Genomic DNA, 24,442 nt, shown 5'->3' on the forward strand with positions numbered 1-24,442 from the left:
CAGTGCAATGCTCCCTCGGTACTGACCCTGCCACAGTGCGATGCTCCCTCGGTCCTGACCCTCCCACTGTGCGATGCTCCCTCAGGACTGACCCCCCCACAGTGCAATGCTCCCTCAGTACTGACCCTCCCACAGTGCAATGCTCCCTCAGTACTGACCCTCCCACAGTGCAATGCTCCCTCAGTACTGACCCTCCCACAGTGCGATGCTCCCTTAGTACTGACCCTTTCACAGTGCGATGCTCCCTCGGTCCTGACCCTCCCACAGTGCATTGCTCCCTCGGTGCTGACCCCTCCACAGTGCAATGCTCCCTCGGTGCTGACCCCTCCACAGTGCGATGCTCCAGAGTAGTACCGCTGGAAGTCTCATCTTAAATAAATGGTCAAGTCTCTGGAATGGGGCCTGAACACAGGATCTCAGTTTGAGAAACCGTCCCCTGATCCTCAAGCATCTGAACAAGGCCAAGAGAAAGTGAAGGCAAATGAGGGGCGATCAATCGATAATAATCCTGTCCTGTTTTGAGACAATTCACACCTCTTTAACCTGGGATTACCCCTCTCTCTGGATCTGTAAAGACCTAATTACCTGCAAATGCACGCATCAACGTATCCTCTTGCATTTTTGACTTGTCTATATATATATTTCTGGAACATACCTCTTCATTCACCTGAGGAAGGAGCTGTGCTTCGAAAGCTAGTGATTGAAACAAACCTGTTGGACTTTAACCTGGTGTTGTAAGACTTCTTACTGTGCTCACCCCAGTCCAACGCCGGCACCTCCACATCATGGATAATAATCCTATCAGTGGGTTTCGATACCGAGAACAAATATATTAATATAATGTGAGGAAAAACAGCTACCAGTAACGACAGGAGAGTTTGGTTATTTTATTCCAAGATATAAAATATACAAATTACTTCACTACATTGTTGTTTCCCACCTTACGTTTTTGAATACATGTTTTGTGCTTTGCCTTAAAAATAGAAGCTGTTTTATCTGCTCGCCACATTTCCAATTTTTAGAAATAATTACCAACAGTGTTTCTAACTAACAAACTAAGAGAATAATAACAGCATGTATTCGTTTTTTAAAAATGCCTCTTATGATTTCCCTCCCAGTGTCCAACTTGCTACAGTTGTCCCAGAGTTTAACCTTTAATTCCTGGAGTCTCCAGGGTAATCCTGGGGGGTTGGCATCCTAGCTCCATGGTATTGGATGGTGATCTTTAATTATATTGGAGTCCAGGAAAACAATTATTGGCAACGCCGCTGCAACACACTTTGGAGAAGCCTTTGTTATGGGGCCCAACACTCTCTCTGGAATCTGTTGTAGCAATTGAACAGTTTAGTGGAAATTTCGGACAAGGAGCGGGTGCAGACCGGGCCCCATCTCCGGGGGCTCCAACTTGAAATCTTGAACAGTTCGCTTGCTGTCTCATCACACCACAACCCTTTCACTCGGGGCAGGATGGTGGCTCAGTGGTTAGCATTGCTGCCGACGCCGCTGAGGACCCGGGTTCGAATCCCGGCCCTGGGTCACTGTCCGTGAGGAGTTTGCACATTCTCCCCGTGTCTGCATGGGTTTCACCCCCACGACCCAAAGATGTGCAGGATAGGTGGATCGGCCACGCAAAATTGCCCCTTAATTGGAAAAAATAATTGGGTACTCTAAATTTATATTTTAAAAAAAACCTTTCACTCGAATTTCGAGTGATTGTTAAAGGGAAGGCTGTGAAAGTTCAAATTCCAGAATTGTGAAAATAGTTTCACAATAACCTGGCCACAGCAGCTATGAGCAGCAATAAAAACACAAATATACAAAGTGCAAGTGTTTTACCTCTCCTGTACATCACTACAATGTAAGGGGCCAAATTAAGCAGCTTATCGTGAGAGACTCATAGTCTGAGGGAGCAGGATATAGTCTGAGGTTCGTAGAATCCCAACAGTGCGGAAAGAGGCCATTTGGCCCATCGGGCCTGCACCGACCCTCTGAAAGAGCACCCCACCCAAGCCCACTCCCACACCCTATCGCCATGACCCTGCAACCCTAATTAACCTTTGGACATGAGGGAGCAGTTTTAGGATGGCTAATCCACCTAACCTGTTGAATCTTTAACTGTGGGAGGAAGCAGGCACACCCAGAGGAAACCCACGCAAACACCGGGTGAAAGTGCCAACTCCACACAGTCACCCAATGTTGGAATCGTACCTGTGTCCCTGGCGCTGTGAGGCAGTAGTGATAACTGCTGCAGTGTGAGAGAGCAGGGTATAGAGAGACACTGGATTATAATGTGAGGGAGTAGGATATAGAGAGACACTGGGTTATAGTGTGAGGGAGCTGGGTATAGAGAGACACTGGGTTATAGTGTGAGGGAGTAGGGTATAGAGAGACACTGGATTATAATGCGAGGGAGTAGGATATAGAGAGACACTGGGTTATAGTGTGAGGGAGCTGGGTATAGAGAGACACTGGGTTATAGTGTGAGGGAGCTGGGTATAGAGAGACACTGGGTTATAGTGTGAGGGAGCTGGGCATAGGGAGACACTGGGTTATAGTGTGAGGGAGCTGGGTATAGAGAGACACTGGGTTATAGTGTGAGGGAGCTGGGTATAGGGAGACACTGGGTTATAGTGTGAGGGAGCTGGGTATAGAGAGACACTGGGTTATAGTGTGAGGGAGCTGGGTATAGGGAGACACTGGGTTATAGTGTGAGGGAGCTGGGTATAGAGAGACACTGGGTTATAGTGTGAGGGAGCTGGGTATAGGGAGACACTGGGTTATAGTGTGAGGGAGTAGGGTATAGAGAGACACTGGGTTATAGTGTGAGGGAGCTGGGTATAGGGAGACACTGGGTTATAGTGTGAGGGAGTAGGGTATAGAGAGACACTGGGTTATAGTGTGAGGGAGCTGGGTATAGGGAGACACTGGGTTATAGTGTGAGGGAGCTGGGTATAGGGAGACACTGGGTTATAGTGTGAGGGAGCTGGGTATAGGGAGACACTGGGTTATAGTGTGAGGGTTGGGTATAGGGAGACACTGGGTTATAGTGTGAGGGAGTAGGGTATAGAGAGACACTGGGTTATAGTGTGAGGGAGTAGGGTATAGAGAGACACTGGGTTATAGTGTGAGGGAGCTGGGTATAGGGAGACACTGGGTTATAGTGTGAGGGAGCTGGGTATAGGGAGACACTGGGTTATAGTGTGAGGGAGCTGGGTATAGAGAGACACTGGGTTATAGTGTGAGGGAGCTGGGTATAGGGAGACACTGGGTTATAGTGTGAGGGTCGGGTATAGGGAGACACTGGGTTATAGTGTGAGGGTTGGGTATAGGGAGACACTGGGTTATAGTGTGAGGGAGTAGGGTATAGAGAGACACTGGGTTATAGTGTGAGGGAGTAGGGTATAGAGAGACACTGGGTTATAGTGTGAGGGAGCTGGGTATAGAGAGACACTGGGTTATAGTGTGAGGGAGCTGGGTATAGAGAGACACTGGGTTATAGTGTGAGGGAGCTGGGTATAGGGAGACACTGGGTTATAGTGTGAGGGAGCTGGGTATAGGGAGACACTGGGTTATAGTGTGAGGGAGCTGGGTATAGAGAGACACTGGGTTATAGTGTGAGGGAGCTGGGTATAGAGAGACACTGGGTTATAGTGTGAGGGAGCTGGGTATAGAGAGACACTGGGTTATAGTGTGAGGGAGCTGGGTATAGGGAGACACTGGGTTATAGTGTGAGGGAGCTGGGTATAGAGAGACACTGGGTTATAGTGTGAGGGAGCTGGGTATAGAGAGACACTGGGTTATAGTGTGAGGGAGCTGGGTATAGGGAGACACTGGGTTATAGTGTGAGGGAGCTGGGTATAGGGAGACACTGGGTTATAGTGTGAGGTTGGTAAGACCTGGGTTATAGTGTGAGGGTTGGGTATAGAGAGACACTGGGTTATAGTGTGAGGGAGCTGGGTATAGGGAGACACTGGGTTATAGTGTGAGGGAGCTGGGTATAGAGAGACACTGGGTTATAGTGTGAGGGAGCTGGGTATAGAGAGACACTGGGTTATAGTGTGAGGGAGCTGGGTATAGGGAGACACTGGGTTATAGTGTGAGGGAGCTGGGTATAGAGAGACACTGGGTTATAGTGTGAGGGAGCTGGGTATAGGGAGACACTGGGTTATAGTGTGAGGGAGCTGGGTATAGAGAGACACTGGGTTATAGTGTGAGGGAGCTGGGTATAGAGAGACACTGGGTTATAGTGTGAGGGAGCTGGGTATAGAGAGACACTGGGTTATAGTGTGAGGGAGCTGGGTATAGGGAGACACTGGGTTATAGTGTGAGGGTTGGGTATAGGGAGACACTGGGTTATAGTGTGAGGGAGTAGGGTATAGAGAGACACTGGGTTTTAGTGTGAGGGTTGGGTATAGGGAGACACTGGGTTATAGTGTGAGGGAGCTGGGTATAGAGAGACACTGGGTTATAGTGTGAGGGAGCTGGGTATAGGGAGACACTGGGTTATAGTGTGAGGGTTGGGTATAGGGAGACACTGGGTTATAGTGTGAGGGTTGGGTATAGGAGACACTGGGTTATAGTGTGAGGGAGCTGGGTATAGGGAGACACTGGGTTATAGTGTGAGGGAGCTGGGTATAGGGAGACACTGGGTTATAGTGTGAGGGAGTAGGGTATAGAGAGACACTGGGTTATAGTGTGAGGGTTGGGTATAGGGAGACACTGGGTTATAGTGTGAGGGAGCTGGGTATAGGGAGACACTGGGTTATAGTGTGAGGGAGTAGGGTATAGAGAGACACTGGGTTATAGTGTGAGGGTTGGGTATAGGGAGACACTGGGTTATAGTGTGAGGGAGCTGGGTATAGGGAGACACTGGGTTATAGTGTGAGGGAGCTGGGTATAGGGAGACACTGGGTTATAGTGTGAGGGAGCTGGGTATAGAGAGACACTGGGTTATAGTGTGAGGGAGCTGGGTATAGAGAGACACTGGGTTATAGTGTGAGGGAGCTGGGTATAGGGAGACACTGGGTTATAGTGTGAGGGTTGGGTATAGAGAGACACTGGGTTATAGTGTGAGGGAGCTGGGTATAGGGAGACACTGGGTTATAGTGTGAGGGTTGGGTATAGGGAGACACTGGGTTATAGTGTGAGGGAGTAGGGTATAGAGAGACACAGGGTTTTAGTGTGAGGGTTGGGTATAGGGAGACACTGGGTTATAGTGTGAGGGAGTAGGGTATAGAGAGACACTGGGTTATAGTGTGAGGGAGTAGGGTATAGAGAGACACTGGGTTATAGTGTGAGGGAGCTGGGTATAGGGAGACACTGGGTTATAGTGTGAGGGTTGGGTATAGGGAGACACTGGGTTATAGTGTGAGGGAGTAGGGTATAGAGAGACACTGGGTTTTAGTGTGAGGGTTGGGTATAGGGAGACACTGGGTTATAGTGTGAGGGAGTAGGGTATAGAGAGACACTGGGTTATTGTGTGAGGGAGTAGGGTATAGAGAGACACTGGGTTATAGTGTGAGGGAGTAGGGTATAGAGAGACACTGGGTTATAGTGTGAGAGAGGTGGGTATAGAGAGACACTGGGTTTTAGTGTGAGGGTTGGGTATAGGGAGACACTGGGTTATAGTGTGAGGGAGTAGGGTATAGAGAGACACTGGGTTATAGTGTGAGGGAGTAGGGTATAGAGAGACACTGGGTTATAGTGTGAGGGTCGGGTATAGAGAGACACTGGGTTATAGTGTGAGGGTCAGGTATAGAGAGACACTGGGTTATAGTGTGAGAGAGATGGGTATAGAGAGACACTGGGTTATAGTGTGAGGGAGCTGGGTATAGAGAGACACTGGGTTATAGTGTGAGAGAGGTGGGTATAGAGAGACACTGGGTTATAGTGTGAGGGAGCTGGGTATAGAGAGGCACTGGGTTATAGTGTGAGGGTTGGGTATAGGGAGACACTGGGTTATAGTGTGAGGGAGCTGGGTATAGAGAGACACTGGGTTATAGTGTGAGGGAGTAGGGTATAGAGAGACACTGGGTTATAGTCTGAGGGAGTAGGGTATAGAGAGACACTGGGTTATAGTGTGAGGGAGCTGGGTATAGGGAGACACTGGGTTATAGTGTGAGGGAGCTGGGTATAGGGAGACACTGGGTTATTGTGTGAGGGAGCTGGGTATAGGGAGACACTGGGTTATAGTGTGAGGGAGCTGGGTATAGAGAGACACTGGGTTATAGTGTGAGGGAGTAGGGTATAGAGAGACACTGGGTTATAGTGTGAGGGAGTAGGGTATAGAGAGACACTGGGTTATAGTGTGAGAGAGGTGGGTATAGAGAGACACTGGGTTATAGTGTGAGGGAGCTGGGTATAGGGAGACACTGGGTTATAGTGTGAGGGAGCTGGGTATAGAGAGACACTGGGTTATAGTGTGAGGGTTGGGTATAGAGAGACACTGGGTTATAGTGTGAGGGAGTAGGGTATAGAGAGACACTGGGTTATAGTGTGAGGGAGCTGGGTATAGAGAGACACTGTGTTATTGTGTGAACACACAAGAGCCCAATGCCATATGGATTTGATGGATTTATACGTGTACCAGTCTGTACCTTGCATTGTCAACTGCTATCCTCTTTACACAACATTTGTTTGGCAATTATAGAAATCAGCTGCTTTTTAAATGAAAACGATTCGGGGCAGAGTCTTATTCTGTATTCACCTCAGGAGGCATTAAAAAATAGACTTTTGGGGAGATTTGTCTCAGAAAGTTGGCAACAGTGCAAAGTGTTTTTTTCTTGGTCTTGCAATCCGATCCCTGTTCCAATCCTAAAATAAAACAAAGGTTTTAAGTCATAGAATCATACACCAGGAGGCCTTTGTCCCATAATGTCTGTTCCTGCTCTGAGAAAAAGATAGCCAATTAGCCCCCTGCGCATCCCCGTTCCCCAGCATCTTCTTTATCCTTTTAAATATTTGTCAAATTTACTGACAGTATTGTGGTCAAATCTCTTTCCGCATCTTTTCAATCAGTGCATTCCATAATGGCAGAATATGCTGGACCTTTGAAAGTAAAATAGGATATATTTCTTTGCGCAACTTCACACACTCTTTTTCCCTTTGGGAAATGGTGGAAAGATACACAGGCTGATTGTCAGCCCATTGAATCAGTGCATGCACTCTCCTTCCATGGCCAGCAAGTCTTGGTGAGGACTTGAACCTGGAACGACTTGCCTAGAGGTAGGGGCACTACCACTACACCGCAGGACCTCCCATCATAGGATATACTGAACAAGTAGAACAGCTTCCAAATGTGATTTGAAAATGAGATGAGGAGGAACTACTTCTCGGAGAGGCAGGTACATTTGTGGGACTCGCTGCCCCATAGTGCGGTGGAGTCTGAATCATTAATTGGTTTCAAGAAGGGGATAGATATATTTCTGATTTTAAAATGGGTTAAAGGGATGTGTGGAATAGGTAGGGAGGTGGATTTTAGACCCGGAAGTGATCAGCCAGGATCTGATTGAATGGCGGAGCAGGCTCGAGGGGCTGAATTGCCTACTTCTGCTCCTAATATCTATGTTACAACATTGGAAATAGGGGATGGCCAATAATCTACCTGTGTTTGGTGACTCAAGGTACCTTTACAGATACCCACCAAACCCATCTAATCTACACATGACAAAAACATTATGAAAGAGACTCACTCTTCATTGTTTCACTGGGCATGTGTGGTCAGAATGATACAAGCCTTGCAAAAGTAATCTGTGCCTAAAAGGGTTAAATTACGAGGACAGGTTACACAAGCTTGAAGAAGCTCTGAAACGTTCACTCTGTTTCTCTCTCCACAGATGCTGCCAGACCTGCTGAGTTTACCCAGCATTTTCTGTCTTTATTTCAGATTTGCAGCATTTAGCTTTGATTATATATATGTGTATTGCCTTGTATTCTTCCGAGTACAGTAGATTAAAGGGTGATTAAATTGAGGTCTTTAAACAATTAAAGGAGTTGGTAAGATAGATGTAGAAAAAAAAAAGCGGGACGGGGGGGGGGGGGGGGGGGGGGAGAGGTGTATGGGAGTCCAGGACAAGGGGCAAAATCTTAAAATTCAAGCCAGGGGCGGGATTCTCCCCAACCCGGCAGGGCGGGGGGTCCCGGCGGGATGGAGTGGCGGGAACCACTCCGGCGTCGGGCCGCAGGGGCTAGGCCTGCGCCGGAGTGGTGGCCGACCCTCCGGCTGGCGTGGTAGGCCTTTGGCGGCACGCCAGCTGGGGCCGAAGGGACTTCACCGGCTGGCGGAAGATCGCGCATGCGCGGGGATGACGTCAGCAGCCGGGGGGGGTGGGGGTTTCTTGCGCGTTCGGCCATCGCGGAGGCTATGGCCGACGCGGAGGGAAAAGAGTGCCCCCACGGCACAGGCCTGCCGGCCGATCGGTGGGCCCCAATCACGGGCCAGGCCATCGTGGGGGCACCCCCCCCCCCCCGGGGCCAGATCGCCCCGCACCCCCCTCAGGACCCCGGAGCCCGCTCGCGCCACCTGGTCCCGCCGGTAAGGTAGGTGGCATGAGTTCACGCCGGCGGGACTGGCATTACAGCAGCGGGACTTCGGGCGGGGGGTCGGAGAATCGCCGGGGTCCGCCGACCGGCGCGGTGCGATTCCCGCCCCTGCCGAATCTCCGGTACCGGAGAATTCGGCGGCCGGCGGGGGCGGGATTCACGCCGCCTCCCGGCGATTTTCCGACCCGGCGGGGGGTCGGAGAATCCCGCCCCAGGTAATTCAGGAGTGATGTCAGGAAGTACCTCTTTAGACAAAGTGCAAATCTGAAACTCTCGCCACCCAAAAACTATCAAGGGGAGGGGTAGGGTGGGATGTTAATTGAAATGTCAAAACTGAGATTTATAGATGTTTGATAGACAAGGGTTACAGACATGTTAATATCGGGATTGTGTGGCGGGAAAGACCCCTCGGGTAAAGAAGGCGTTGTTGGAGCAAGGGCGGCGGCGGGGATTATGGGGTGGGTGGGTGGGAGGGGGGGGGGGGGGGGGGGGTGGTTTGGCCCTGCCAAAATTAATGAATTATTATTGGGTGGCAAATATAGCCATGGTATTAATGTAGGTAGTGGGGGAGGGGTCGGTTTGTAAGGGTACTAGTTTGGGAGCGCTGTTGACAGCTCCTCTGCCGTTCTCGCCAGCTAGGTACTCCACAAGCCCGGTGGTAGTGGCAGCCCTGAGGGTGTGGGGAGAGTGGCTACAGCACTTGAGGGAGCCTCGGTTTGGGCCCCGATCTGTGGGAATCACAGGTTCGCTCCGGAGGATTTGGACCGGGTTTTCTGGGTTGGCGGCGGGCAGGGATTGTGAGGTTTGGAGATTTGTTCGTGGAGGGCAGCTTCCCGAGTTGGGAAGGGCTGGTGGAGGAGTGTGAGTTGCCCAGTGGAAATGGGTGCCGATACAGGTGCGGAACTACATGAGAAAGCAGGTGCCGTCCTTTCCTGATCTGCCGCTCCCGGGTTTGCAGGACAGGGTGCTTTCGAGATCAAGGGTTGGCGAGGGCAGGGTGTCAGAGATATATAAGGAATCGATGGACTGGGAGGGAGCCCCGATAGGTGTTAATCTAAAGTGGGAGGAGGACCTTGGGGGGGGGGGGGGGTTGAGCTGGAGGCTGGGTTCGGGGAGGAAACTCTGAGGAGGGTGAATGGGTCCTCCTCGTGTGCTAGGCTGAGTCTCATTCAATTTAAGGTAGTCCACAGGGCGCAAATAGCAGTGGCCAGAATGAGCAGGTTCTTTGAGGAAGTGGAGGATAAGGGAGTGCGATCCATGTTCACATGTTTTGGGCCTGCCCAAAGTTGCAGGGATTTTGGCGGGGGTTCGCTGACGTGGTGTCGGAGGTTAGTCCGAGTGTGAAGGTGGTCCCGAGTCCAGAATTGTCAGTGTTTGGAGTGTCGGAAGACCCGGGAATCCAGGGGGTGAGAGAATGCGAGGGGGTGTGGGGGTGTTAACTAGAAAAAGTGGAGGCAGAGTGGGTGGGAGGGTATGGTAGGGAGGGCGGACACGGTTGTTGGCTATTTATTGAGTTATGCTGTGTTCCCCTGTTTGTTGTCTGTCGGTCATCCTTTTCATTCTGGTTGTGGTTTTGTTTCATGTTTATTCATAAAATGGCTTAATAAACATATTTTAAAAAAACTTATTTGAATGGACAACTGGCGAGAGCACTTACCTCTAACTGTACAATAATTTGAGAAACGTGACAAGGAGAGCAATCAAGACGATATGCGGCTGGACTGTATTTGTATGGTTAAGCTGGGCTCGACATGCATCTCTGTAAGAAAGGAAATTATTTTAGAAAAGTTTGGCAAAGTGTGAGCAGCTTATCTGATGCAGTTTCTGAAGAAGATGCAATGCAAAAGAACCTCAAGTGAGATTAGAGGAAACCTTGTCTCTTGGATGGATGTGACTGTGACCTGGAGTATATATATATATGTTAGTAAAATACATGACCATCGGGATTTATACAATCAGAGGCAGCACAGAGAAATACCTCATGATTGTCTAATTGTTCTCTGGGATAAAATAGCACAGAGGGAGGCCATTCAGCCCATAATGTGTGTGCTAGCTCAGTTAGTCCAACTCCCCTGCTCTTTTCATACAGAGCTGTAAATATTTTCCCTTCAAATATTTATCCAATTCTCTTTTTGAAGTTACGCCTGCATCTTTCAGGAAATGTTAGCTGTCTCTCGGTCTTTCTCTTAAATTTGCTGTTACAATCAGATAATCTGTCCATCCTGCTCGATCGCAACCCGTCTGTAAAGGATTTAAATCAAAATTCCCTTTTCCTCTTCCATCTTTGAGACTATGCAGTCCTGCCGACTATTCCAATGTTCCACCCCCTTCCACCCACCTTAATCTTAAGCTCATCCAAACTCTGCTGCCCGTGTCCTAACTTACCCTGACTCCGGTTCATCCCTTGCCCTCCGTGTTCACTGACCTACACTGGCTGCTGTCCCACCGATGCCTTGGTTTTAACCTTCTCACCCTTGTTTTCAAATCGCTCTGACTTTGTAACCTCCTCCAGCCCTCCGGCCTCCAAGATCCCGACACCCCCTCCAACTCACGCCACATTCCCGATTCTCCTTCCTCGTTCACTGGCAGCCGCACTGTCAGGACTTTGTCGGGGCGTTTGAGTGTCTGCCAGAATATTTATTTATTGTTTATCAGGAGAAATGCGGAAATTGAAAAAGTTTCTGTTACAATGCAGCTGCCATGTAATCTCAAGAACGTCGCACGCAGGGACAGCACGGCGGCGCAGTGGTTAGCACAGCTGCCTCAAGGTGCCGAGGTCCCAGGTTCGATCCCGGCTCTGGGTCACTGTCCGTATGGAGTTTGCACATTCTCCCCGTGTTTGCGTGGGTTTCACCCCCACAACCCAAAGATGTGCAGGGTAGGTGGATTGGCCACGCTAAATTGCCCCTTAATTGGAAAAAATGAATTGGGTAATCTAAATTTATAAAAAAAAGAACGTTGCATGCATATGTTTTGTTTTTATATTTTTATTAACCTGAGGGACAGTTAATTCTCGCAAGTACAGTTAACATTAAGAAAGAAGGGTAGCATGAGAAATAGGACTCTTAAAATAGAGGGAGTGGATAATATGCCTAATAAATTAAACAAAAATAGAAGATCAGTGCAGCAAGCAGAGACAGCTTTGTTCCCAAGGGAATGCCAAAGCTGAATAGGAATGTGATAAGGGATAAGGGAGGACTGATGGCCTTGTTCGAGACAGGATGAAGGAGTGTCTTCTAGTTTGAATTATTGAACCATCAAAAACACAGTGCATGTCTCCAGTGTGAAAGATATCTCTTTGCATTCCCTGCACTGATAACAACTGCGCAGCCAGAGAAAAACAAGTGATGTTTTTTTATATGAATTTAGAGTACCCAATTCATTTTTTCCAATTAAGGGGCAATTTACCGTGGCTAATCCACCTACCCTGCACATCTTTGGGTTGTGGGGGCGAAACCCACGCAAACACGGGGAGAATGTGCAAACTCCACATGGTCAGCGACCCAGAGCCGGGATCAAACCTGGGACCTCGGCGACGTGAGGCAGCATTGCTAACCACTGCGCCACCATGCTGCCCAAAACAAGAAATGTTGAGGATTATTAGACTGAAACCTGAGAAATATCACGCGCTCGTGAACATGCCGGGCGGGATTGTATCAGCCCCAGGCCAGGCCGGAGAATCCCGCGACCGCGCAAATCGCGCCCTGACGCCCTGACGCCAGGATGCGATTCTCTGCAGAGAGGAGAATCGGCGACACTGCCACCGGCGTGGTTGGGGCGGTGCAGGTCGGGGGCCGCCGATTCTCAGCCGGGGATGGGCTGTCGTAAAAAACCCGAGTCCCGCCGGCGTTGTTCACACCTGCTCTCAGCCGGTGGGACCTCGGCATTGAAGGGTCCGGGGGCGGACTGTGTGTGTGTGTGGGGGGGGGGGGGCTCCGATGTGGCCTGGCCCACGATCGGGGCCCACCGATCGGCGGTCCGGCCTCTTGCTGGGGGCCTCCTTTCTTCCGCGCCGGCCCCTGTAGCCCTGCGCCATGTTGCGTCGGGGCCGGTGTGTTGAAGGGAGCCACTGCGCATGCACGGACCCCACGGCGTCCAGTTCATGCCAGGATCAGCAGTTGGAGCGGCGTGGTCCGCTCCTGTGGATTTGCTGATCCTGAGGCCGTGTTGGCGCCGTGGAGTAACGCGACGGCGTTTCCAACGGCGTCAACACTTAGCCTCAGGATCACAGAATCCCACCCGCCGTATCTGGAATTGTGCGTTGAGGTGATGGCTGCAAGTTAATGATTAGCCTAGTGAAATTCAGGGTGTGTGATTATGAAAATGGAGGTCGGAATAGACATCTGGGAAGAAGACTTCAGAAGACACTCAGGGGACAAGCCTGGGGTTCAGGCCAGGACACTTGTCACTTGACTATTACACAAGGCATAGGTTAATATAGCTTTTGCTTATGCATTGTAAGCAGCTGTTTATATATTGTAACATATCCCCTCACTTATGCTGAATAAGGTCTGTCACTTATAAAAGTCAAGTTTAATTCATCGGCTATCAAAGTTTAGTAAAAAAGCACATAGCATCCCTGAGCTCTGGAATTTCCTTTCTAAACCCATTCACATATCGTCCTTGTGGAGCCAAAAAAAAACATCTTCACACTACAAATGCCCTCCGTCTTGTTGTTGTGTACACATAAACAGGACAAATCTGACCCGACAATTATCGCCCCATCAGTCCACTCTTGATCATCAGCAAAGTGATGGAAGGGATCATCAACAGTGCTGTCAAGCGGCACTTACTCAGCAATAACTCACGGACACTCAGTTTGGGTTCTGCTAGGGTCACTCAGCACCTGACCTCATTACAGCCTTGATTCAAACATGGACACAAGAGCTGAATGCCAGAGGTGAGGTGAGAGTGAGTGCTCTTGACATCAAGGCAGCATCAAGGTGACCTTGAAGAACTGGAGTCAATGGGAATCAGGGGGTAAAATCTCCGCTGGGTGGAGTCATATCTGGCACAAAGGTTGTGGTGGTTGCAGATCAATCACCTCAGCACCAGGTCATCACTGCAGGAGTTCCTCAGGGTAGTGTCCTAGGCCTAACCACCTTCAGCTGCTTCATCAATGATTGACTCCCATGATAAGGTCAGAAGTGGGGATGTTCGCTGATGATTGCACAATATTCAGTGCCATTCACGACTCCTCAGATAATGAAGCAGTTCATTTCCAAATGCAGCAAGACCTGGACAATATCCAGGTTTGGACTGACAAGTGGCAAGTTACATTTGAATTTTTTTTTTCATAGAATTTACAGTGCAGAAGAAGGAGGCCATTCGGCCCATCGAGTCTGCACCAGCTCTTGGAAAGAGCACCCTACCCAAGGTCAACCCCCTATCCCAATAACCCAGTAACCCCACCCAACACTAAGGGCAATTTTGGATACTACGGGCAATTTATCATAGCCAATCCACCTAACCTGCACATCTTTGGACTGTGGGAGGAAACCGGAGCACCCGGAGGAAACCCACGCACACACGGGGAGGATGTGCAGACTCCGCACAGACAGTGACCCAAACCAGAATCGAACCTGGGACCCTGGAGCTGTGAAGCCATTGTGCTATCCACAATGCTACCGTGCTGCCTGTGCTATTTGCGACACACAAGTGCCAGACAATGGCCATCATCAACAAAAGAAGTTCTAACCATCGCCCCTTGACATTAATGGCATTACCATCACTGAATCCCCCACTATCAACATCCTGGGGCTCACCATTGACCTGAAACTGAACTGGGCCAGCCAGATAAATACTATAAAAGCAGGTCAGCGGGTGGGGATTCTGCAAAGAGTAATTCAGCTCCTGACTCCCTAATCCTGTCCACCATCTACAAGGTGCAAGTCAGGAGTGTGATAGATTACTCTCTACTTGCCTGGATGAGTGCAGCTCCAACAAGACTCAAGAGGCTCAACACTATCCAAGGCAAAACAATCCGCTTCATTGCTACCCCTTTCACAAACATTCAAACTCTCCACCACTGACAAACATTGGCAACCGTGTGTACCAACTACGACAGTGTTTTTCAAAGTGCAGGTCGTGTCCCGCGGGTGGGTCGCAGGCGGGTGTCTGAAGGGTCACAGAACGATCGGTTGTGCCATTTCCGAGGTGGTCCTGATCGCAAGGAGAAGCGTCCATCAGCCGGTACCAACTTTTACATCATGAATGGCTGCCGCTGCTGCCTTTTAAGTGGAAATAAATGAGACTGTATGAAGTCTTCCCGCCAGAAGCAGCGGCAGTGAGAAGGTCACGCACCCTGCATGCACACTTGACATCAAGCGCCCTCCAGGTATGGGCTTTTACCATCAAGTCACGGGGCAGTGTTGCTTCCATTTTCCAGCTGCTGGCAAGCAAGGCAAGTGAGCTGTGAAGATGACTGGTTTTCCTATAAGTAGGAGTCGACCAGAGACTCAAAAAGGCAGTTTACCTATTGGACAGGATCTCACAACAGAACCCGCTGGAGAGAGCTGCTCAAGAGAATCCGAGGCAAGACAGAGCAGAGCTAGTGTCAGCTCTGTACAGAGTTCCAGGGCCTCTGGTTAACAGCCAACAAAGTAGAAACTTAACTCGAGAAGAAAACAGTATAAGGATGATTTCTTGAGGTATGGTTTTGTCAATTGTGCCAATGCAATTAAGGATGAAAAGCCTATGTATGTTATATGCACCAAAGCACTGACAAATGAGAGGAGAAGTTTCAGATTTTGAAAGAGAATTTGTGGGTGAAACATTCTGTTTGAGGTTGAGACCAGTTATTAACCTACAGCTGACTCCAAATTAAAAGACTACTCTGCTGCAGCTGACCTGTGATACCACATTGAAAACATGCTGAAAGCACATGCGGTTGTCAGCATTTTGGAGCAGCATAGCCCAAGAATACCCAGTGCTGAGTAAAACAAGCATTTTGTTGCTATTGCCCTTCACGGCGACCGACATGTGCGAGGTTGGATTTTCCGTTTTCATAAGGATGAAGATGGCACAAAGATGGCTCAAGTCTGCGCCTGATTTATGCATTGTCCTGTCTTCCTTTGAACCTGATTCAAATGAGATCATGAGGACCAAGCAGGCTCCCCTTTCGCATTAAAGGTAAGCGAATGTGTCATATGTCATGAAGGCCAGCCATTGTGGGTCGCGAAGGTCAGCCGCATGTGTCGCAAAAGTTGGTCGACTTGGGTCCCAAAGGTCGGCTGATAGGCAAAAGTGGGTCCCAGGAAAAAAGTTTGAAAAACAAAGATCTACAAGATACACTGCAGAACCTCACCAAGGTTCCTTAGATAGCATCATCCAAACCCATGACCACTGCTGTCTAGAAGGACAAGAGCAGCAGATATCCAGGAACACCACCACTTGGAGGTTCCCCTCCAAGTCACTCACCATCATGACTTTGAAATATATTACCGTTTCCTTCACTGTTGTTGGGTCAAAATCCTGGAATTCCCTCCCTAACAGCACTGTGGGTGTACCTACACGTCACGGACTGCAGCGGTTCAAGAAGGCAGCTCACCACCATCTTCTCCCAAGGACACAGGGATGGGCAATAAATGCTGGCCAATCCAGCAATGCCCATAGCCCGTATATGAATTATTAAATTAAATTTTATTTATTTTTTTAAAATTTAGAGTACCCAATTCATTTTTTCCAATTAAGGGCCAATTTAGCGTGTTCAATCCACCTAACTGCACATCGTTGGGTAGTGGGGCGAAACCCACGCAAACAGGGGGAGAATGCGCAAACTCCACACGGACAGTGACCCAGAGCCGGGATCGAACCTGGGACCTCAGCGCCGTGAAGCTGCAGTGCTAACCACTGCACCACCGTGCTGCCCTTGAATTTTCAAAAAACTCTTTCTCTTCCCTTAAGACTTCTTAAAACTGGCCGCTTTGACCAAACATTTGACGAAGCTGTCCTAATAGCTACATTCAAGGCTCAGTGCTAAATTATATTTGATGATGTTCCTATGAAAGTCCCGGGAATGGTTTACTGCATTAAAGGTGCTATATAAATGTAGGTCTATGTTTTTGTTACTCACCTGTCCCGTTCACACGATTTTAAATCTTGCTTTGCCGTATTTAGCTGATCATTCACTATGGTTAGGCTTCTTTTGCACTGATTCGTTTGTTCCTCCCACTTCAGTACTTCAGCTAATGAAAATAAAAGTTCTCATTCAAAATGATAAAAAGAAAGACAAATCAAGAAACTGCTATCTTTCATACTTGGACAGGGAATCAGATCCAAATTAGGTAACGAGTCGACTCTAAAGGTGCTATGTGAAATTAGTTTGTCTGTTTCATCTCAGATTTTCGTAGCTTTGGTCACATAAGATACAACAGGTCTGAAATTGACACGTTCTCTCAGTGTACTTATCAGCATGGGACAATTCTGGACTGGTGCATTGGGAAGCACGCTTTACATTGAGGGGGTTGAAGCATTTTTACAGGACAATGTAGAAGGAGCTTTACTCTCTATCTAAAGCCATGCTGAACCCACCCTGGTTGTGGTTGATGGGGGCAGTGTAGAGGGAGGTTACTCAACCTTTCTAACCCCGTGCTGTACCTGCCCTGGGAGTGTTTGATGGGGACAGTGTAGAGGGAGGTTTACTCTGTTTCTAACCCCGTGCTTTACCTGTCCTGGGAGTGTTGATGGGGACAGTGTAGAGGGAGGTTTACTCCGTATCTAACCCCGTGCTGTACCTGGCCTGGGAGTGTTTGATGGGGACAGTGTAGAGGGAGCTTTACTCTGTATCTAACCCTGTGCTGTACCTGCCCTGGGAGTGTTTGATGGGGACAGTGCAGAGGGAGCTTTACTCTGTATCTAACCCTGTGCTGTACCTGTTCTGGGAGTGTTTGATGGGGGCAGTGTAGTGGGAGCTTTACTCTGTATCTAACCCCGTACTGTGCCTGCTCTGGGAGTGTTTGATGGGGACAGTGTAGAGGGAGCTTTACTCTGTATCTAACCCTGTGCTGTACCTGGCCTGGAAGTGTTTGATGGGGACAGTGTAGAGGGAGCTTTACTCTGTGTCTAACCCCGTGCTGTACCTGTCCTGGGAGTGTTTGATGGGGACAGTGTAGAGGGAGCTTTACTCTGTATCTAACCCCATGCTGCACCTGTCCTGGGAGCGTTGGATGGGGGCAGTGTAGTGGGAGCTTTACTCTGTATCTAACCCTGTACTCTGCCTGTCCTGGGAGTGTTTGATGGAGACAGTGTGGAGGTAGCACTACTTTGTATCTAACCCTGTGCTGTACCTGTCCTGGGAGTGTTTGATGAGGACAGTGTAGAAGGATCTTTACTCTGTTTCTAACCCCGTGCTGTACCTGTCCTGGGAGTGTTTGATGGGAACAGTGTGGAGGGAGCCTTACTTTGTAACGAACTTTGTGCTGTACCTGGCCTGGGAGTGTTTGATGGGGACAGTGTAGAGGGAGCTTTACTCTGTATCTAACCCTGTGCTGTACCTGCCCTGGGAGTGTTTGATGGGGACAGTGTAGAGGGAGCTTTACTCTGTATCTAACCCTGTGCTGTACCTGTTCTGGGAGTGTTTGATGGGGGCAGTGTAGTGGGAGCTTTACTCTGTATCTAACCCCGTACTGTGCCTGCCCTGGGAGTGTTTGATGGGGACAGTGTAGAGGGAGCTTTACTCTGTATCTAACCCTGTGCTGTACCTGGCCTGGAAGTGTTTGATGGGGACAGTGTAGAGGGAGCTTTACTCTGTATCTAACCCCGTGCTGTACCTGTCCTGGGAGTGTTTGATGGGGACAGTGTAGAGGGAGCTTTACTCTGTATCTAACCCCGTGCTGTACCTGTCCTGGGAGTGTCTGATGGTCATAGTGTATAAAGTCTTCTATTTCCTACACTTAAAAAGTTAAATGTTGTTTTAGTTGCTGACAACAATAAAAGTGGAACAAACCTCCATCCATTCAAATTCCAATTCTTGTGCAAGCCACAAGACTGAAATAGAAACTTGATATATCGGAGCATGGTGCTCAGGGATAAAAGTAGCCAAGATGTCACCTAACGTCACCCTATATAAATTATAACTGCCTAGGGTTGGAAAGTCTTTTGTGTGGAGATCCGCGGACTCAGGCATTTCTTATGTTTTGAAAGCCAAATTGAAGAAGGAACTTTCAAAACTTCGCCAAACAGAAGATTAAAATAACAAACATTTTTGTAGCATCATTGACCTCAGCATCTCCCAAATCACTTTACAGCCATTGAAATGTTATTGAAAGTGTAGCCGTGTTTGCGCGCTAACAGAAATGAGACAAACAATCTGTGTAATTGATGATATTGGCTGGGACACCAGACACAGCTCTCGGGTTTGTGTTCAGGATAGTGTCATGACATCCTTTACGTTGACCTAAGAGCAGCCAGGACATCACTCTAATGTATTTTTCAGAAAATAGCACTTCCAATACTGCAGTACTTCCAATGGCACTGCAGAGGGAGTGTCAGCCAGGAATATCGGCTCAGACCTTTGGCATGAGACTTGAATCCCATGACTTCCTTCCTCAGAGAGTTCTATCCACTGAGTGACTGCTGACATCACTGAGCATGTATCGTTCCAGTGGACGAGGTGGCTATGTAGCAACGAGGAGGCGCGGGGAGGGAGTGGGGAGCTCATGCTGCAACAGGAGACTTCATTATTCCTGTAAACCTGTGTCACAAAGATTGTAAATTTCCTGACCACTCCCCAGCGAATGACCCCAGGCAGAATCCCACCCACCCCGCTCCCGTCACCAACACAATTCTGACATTTTGAAGGACTCTAACCTTCCAGTTGTTCTTGTTTAATGCTGAGGTTGCGGTTGAGAATTTCGAGCTGATTCACTAGCTTCTCCAACTTCAGAATACTCTCAGTTTTGAGGGCCTGGAACAAAACATACAAATGTCACGGATTTTTTTTGTGTGAATTAAGGCGAGAGATTTAACGCTGTCTCATTTTGACACACATTGTTAGCGTTAGATGCAGGATATATGGAATTGGTACAGGGTAAAGCTTCGTCTTCTACCCTGCTCTTCTTCAGATAGTGCCGTGAGATTATTTACCTCCGCCTGAGAGAGCAGATCGGCCTTGATTTAACATTGCTTTTGGACACACAGCGCGTCTGACAGTGCAGTACTCCCTCTGTACTGCAGGGGGGGGGGGGCAACCTAAATTTTGTGCACTGGTCTCTGCAGTGGGATTTTGACCCTCTACCTCCTGACTCAGAGGGGAGAGAGCTAGCCGCTGGGAAGAGAGCTTGCCACTGGGGAGAGAGCTTGCCGCTGGGGAGAGAGCTTGCCGCTGGGGAGAGAGCTTGCCGCTGGGGAGAGAGCTCGCCGCTGGGCACAGGCCCTGACTAGCTGGATTCTGGAAATGCTGAACACTCATCTAGACCCTGACAAAAAAAATGAGCTGGTCGAACTTTGCAAGCAATCCATGTTTCTGAGATAGAAACTAGTTTGACCTGGGCCCCTCTGGGGGCTGAGAAGGAGGAATTATTTTTTTGCTTTATGCAGCATTCTGTCACATTGTGGTTAAATTGTTATCACCATAAACGGAAACTGTTGTTAGACTGCAACCTTAACAGATGTATCAGCCAGACTTGTGTTTTTAGAGCTTGTAGTTTGAGCTTCTTTTCTTTAATGAATGGCACCATGGTATGGAACTAAAATAAGAAGAATCATATAATAATAATCTTTATTAGTGTCACAAGTAGGCTTACATTAACACTGCAGTGAAGTTACTGTGAAAAGCCCCTAGTCGCTACATTCCGGCGCCTGTTCGGGTACACAGAGGGAGAATTCAGAATGTCCAATTCACCTAACAGCCCGTCTTTTGGGACTTGTGGGTTGAAACCGCAGACATGGGGGGAACCTGGCCGGGAGTTGAACCCTGGTCCCTGGCACTGTGAAGCAACAGTGCTAACCACTGTGCTGCGACAGTGCAAACCACCGTGCAACCGTGCCACCCCTGTTGTGTCTGGGTGTAAGATGGAGAAGGAAATGCAATTCAACATAAATTATAGCATTGTTCTGCTTCTTCACTGTGTTTACCATAATAGTTTGCTAGATTGATACCTGGACTGAGCGGGTTGTACGAGGAAAGATTGGATAGACCGGGCTTCTTCCCACTGGAGTTTAGAAGAGTGTGGGATGGTTGGAGTGAAGAAACTGAGATCCTGAACGGTCTAGACAAGGTGGACAGTGAAAGGATGTTTCCTCTTCTGGGCGAGTCCAGAAATAGGGGGAACTGTTTTAAAATTAGGGATCGCCCTTTTAGGACAGGGATGAGGGACCCTCTACCTCAGATGGCGCTGGAGGCTTAAGGTGGAGATAGACACGTTCTCGTTAGGCAAAGGAATCAAAGGTTATTGGGAGATTGGAATGTGGAATTCAAAACATGCAGATGAGTCATGATCTTATTGAATAGCAGAGCAGCCTCGAGGGGCTGAATGGCCTACGTCTGCTCCTATTTCGCAGGTTTGTTTGTACATAGAAGTACATCAAGTCTACAGCACGGACACAGGCCATTCGACCCAACTGACGAGCCTCCTCTCCCACTTTCTTCATTTCATCCTATCACATCATCCTATCACCATATCCTTCTATTCCTTTCTCCCCCCCTGTTTGTCCAGCTTCCTCGTAAATGCGTCTATATTAGTCACCTCAACCACTCGCTGTGGCAGCGAGTTCCGCATTCTCATCAATCTCTGGGTAAAGAAGTTTCTCCGGAGTTCCCGATTATATTTATTAGTGACTCTTATATTTGTGGCCCCTAGTTCTGGTCTCACCCACAAGTGGAAACACCTTCTCTATGCTAATCCATCTAATGCCTTTATAACTCTACAGACGTCTATTAGATCAAACCCCCCCCCAGCCTTCTCTTTTCAAGAGAAGAGTGCCCGAGCCCAAATGTTTCCAACGATCCAGGACTGCCCTACAATCTTCAGGAATTATATGATAATAATAATCTTTATTGTCACAAGTACGTTTAAATTAACACTGCAATGGAGTTATTGTGAAAATCCCCGAGTCGCCACATTCCGGCGCCTTTTCGGGTACACAGAGAGAGAAGTCAGAATCTCTGGGACACTGCTGTGAGCAATATCCAGGAAGATACATTGTAGAGGAATTACAAACAAAATGGAATTTCAAAACTAAATGTTCTTTTTTAAAAAATAAATTTAGAGTACCCAATTATTTTTGTTTTTCAATTAAGGGGCAATTTAGCGTGACCAATCCACCTATCCTGCACATCTTTGGGTTGTGGGGGGTGATACCTGTGGTGATATGTATCACTGTAAATACACAAGGGGTTAATGTAAATACATGTAGACAAGCTAGACACTAGAGGGAGCACCAGAGACATGACACACAGACGCTCAACCAATAGGTCAGTAAAATAGGACACGACCAATGGGCATTCACGATACACACAGAGGTGACACTACCACAGGGGGGCATTACACCAACCCATATATAAAGGACACAGCACACACGATCTTCCTCTTTCCAGTGGAGACACTCAGTGAGTACAGACACAGGGTTGATTCAATATCACACCCACCACATGGATTGTAGCAGACTGGTTTGTCAGTCTGAGTAGCTATAGAAGGATTAACAGTAGTGGCGAATCCGAGTAGGAGAATTGTTAATAGTTTAATAAACGTGTTGAAGTTATCTCCACGTCTGATCCTTCTTTTGTCAGAGTGCACATCAAAGAAGCAGCTTATGCTACGCCAAGAGCATAACAAGACAATACCCATGCAAACACGGGGAGAATGTGCAAACTCCACACGACAGTGACCCAGGGCCGGGACTCGAATCCAGATCCTCAGCGCTGTGAGGCAGCAGTGCTAACCAATGTGCCACATACTGCCCTAACTAAATGTTCTTTGAACACTTTTGTGTCCTGATTATAAAAGTATTAGGACATGGGAGAGGATGCTGTTTGAGCAACAGTCAAGAATCATCCAATCAGGTCTGATTACTTTCCAATGGTATCCATCTGCGATGTTGGCCATTGGCGAGTGCCCAATGGTGCGTGTGGGGGCAGGGACCATCCAGGAGCATATCAATCAGAGTTGGCACCATTACACCTCACACAGCCCTCATGAGGACAAATTGTGAAAACTTATGTTCCATCCCGCATGTTTCTAAGGTTGACGGGTGATCTAAACAAGGTATTTAAAATGATTAAGAGGTTGGTTGGTCACCATCACGAGCAAGGTTCCATCACTGTTGCTGGGTCAAAACCCTGGAACATGGGGCAGCACGGTGGCGCAGTGGGTTAGCACTGCTGCCTCACGGATCCGAGGTCCCAGGTTCGATCCCAGCTCTGGGTCACTGTCCGTGTGGAGTTTGCTCATTCTCCCCGTGTTTGCGTGGGTTTGGCCCCCACAACCCAAAGATGTGCGGGGTAGGTGGATTGGCCACGCTAAAATTGCCCCTTAATTGGAAAAAATGAATTGGGTACTCGAAATTTATTTTTAAAAACTGGAACACCCTCCCGAACAGCACTGTGGGTGTACCTACACCACATGGACTGCAGAGGTTGAAGAAGACGGCACACCACCCTCTTCTCAAGGGGCAATTAGACTGTACTGAATGCTGGTCATTGTGGCGGTGCCCACGTACTGGGTCTGAATTAAAAACAAGGGACAGGGAAGCTGTTTCTGATGGTGGAGTGCTATGGGGTTGGTTCAGTGGTTTGCGGAACAAGGGGGCACAATCCAAAGATTAGAGCTAAGCTGTTCAGGAGTGAGAGAGGAGACTATCACCCGTCATCCAAAGGGTAGAGTGGAAATCTGGAAAATTGTCTCCAACAAAAGCTGCCAATGCCGGGTGCCATGTGGAGTTTTCAAGTTTGGGATTGGTAGACTTCTGTTGGGCCGGGGGGGGGGGGGGGGTCAGGGATGTGCAGCGGAGATGGGGAGCAGGTCAAGCATGATTGAAATGGGGCTGGTTTAGCATAGTGGGTTCAATAAATGGCTTGTAAAGCAAACCAATGCCAGCAGCGTGGGTTCAATTCCCGCACCGGCCTCCCCGAACAGGCGCCGGAATGTGGCGACTAGGGGCTTTTCACAGTAACTTAATTGATGCCTACTTGTGACAATAAGCGATTATTATTATTATTGGATAGCGACATGGACTTGAACCAAAATGCCCTCCTCCAGTTCCTAATGAGATTGTCAGGAGATTGTCCCGGTCACCTGCCAGAACTTTGATTGATTGCACTATCTCTCCGACTTCACACCAAACTGATACCAGTAATGACAGAGACATTTCACCACTAGGGGTCAGCTCGATTTGCAGTGTGATCATCATTTTCTTGGTTGTTAAAGCTTCTCTTTAATGCCCTTTGGGCACGATCGAACAGCCTTTCTGTGCCCGCACGGTGGTGCGATGAGGCTGTTAAATTTCATGTGAGGTTGATTTTCGACGCCTCGGAACCCCTTGCGAGATCCAACAAGATTAACACCATCAGGCAAATTTAAACATGTCTATGTTGGTTTTTTCCATGGCCCAGGAACAAACGCCCATGCCTGGGAGACCTCGCCAAGGTGGCGTTTGGCACTGGTCCGCACAAACGTGGACCTGGTGTAATGGCACCATGGGGGTCTCCCAAGCCATCGGAGGCACTGCCAGGGTGCCAGGGATCATGCCAGGGGTGCCCTGTAGGAGATGGGGTGAGAGGACCCCATAAGACGTACGTTAAGTGCAGTAGGGGTGTCCAGAGACCGCGGTGGGGTGTCCAAGGGGGCAAGGGGGGGGGGGGCAAGAAATCGGGGCGGCATTTTAAAATGGCACCTCTATCCGCGAATACTCTTGCTGCACTGGCAGGCTGACCTTGTCAGTGCAGGAAATGAGATAAGTGCGG

At 48.7% G+C, this 24,442-nt stretch overlaps 1 protein-coding gene across 3 annotated transcripts in view; it reads right to left on the reverse strand.

Annotated features, from left to right (window-relative positions):
- Positions 1–6,561: 6,561 nt before the first annotated feature.
- The window catches only part of LOC119953395 (puff II/9-2 protein-like), a 44,627-nt gene continuing 26,746 nt past the window's right edge, over positions 6,562–24,442 (reverse strand). For all 3 annotated transcript variants that reach the window (XM_038777627.1, XM_038777629.1, XM_038777628.1), the window contains exons 2-5: positions 19,351–19,447; positions 16,616–16,727; positions 10,199–10,300; positions 6,562–6,813 (exon numbers count right to left, since the gene is read on the reverse strand). In XM_038777627.1, the coding sequence (XP_038633555.1) occupies positions 10,201–10,300; positions 16,616–16,727; positions 19,351–19,447 (309 nt within the window). In that variant the 3' untranslated portion in view covers positions 6,562–6,813; positions 10,199–10,200. The remainder of the gene's footprint in view (positions 6,814–10,198; positions 10,301–16,615; positions 16,728–19,350; positions 19,448–24,442) is intronic.

The sequence above is a fragment of the Scyliorhinus canicula genome, chromosome 18 (genome assembly GCF_902713615.1).
Source record: "Scyliorhinus canicula chromosome 18, sScyCan1.1, whole genome shotgun sequence".
Lineage (NCBI taxonomy): Eukaryota > Metazoa > Chordata > Chondrichthyes > Carcharhiniformes > Scyliorhinidae > Scyliorhinus > Scyliorhinus canicula.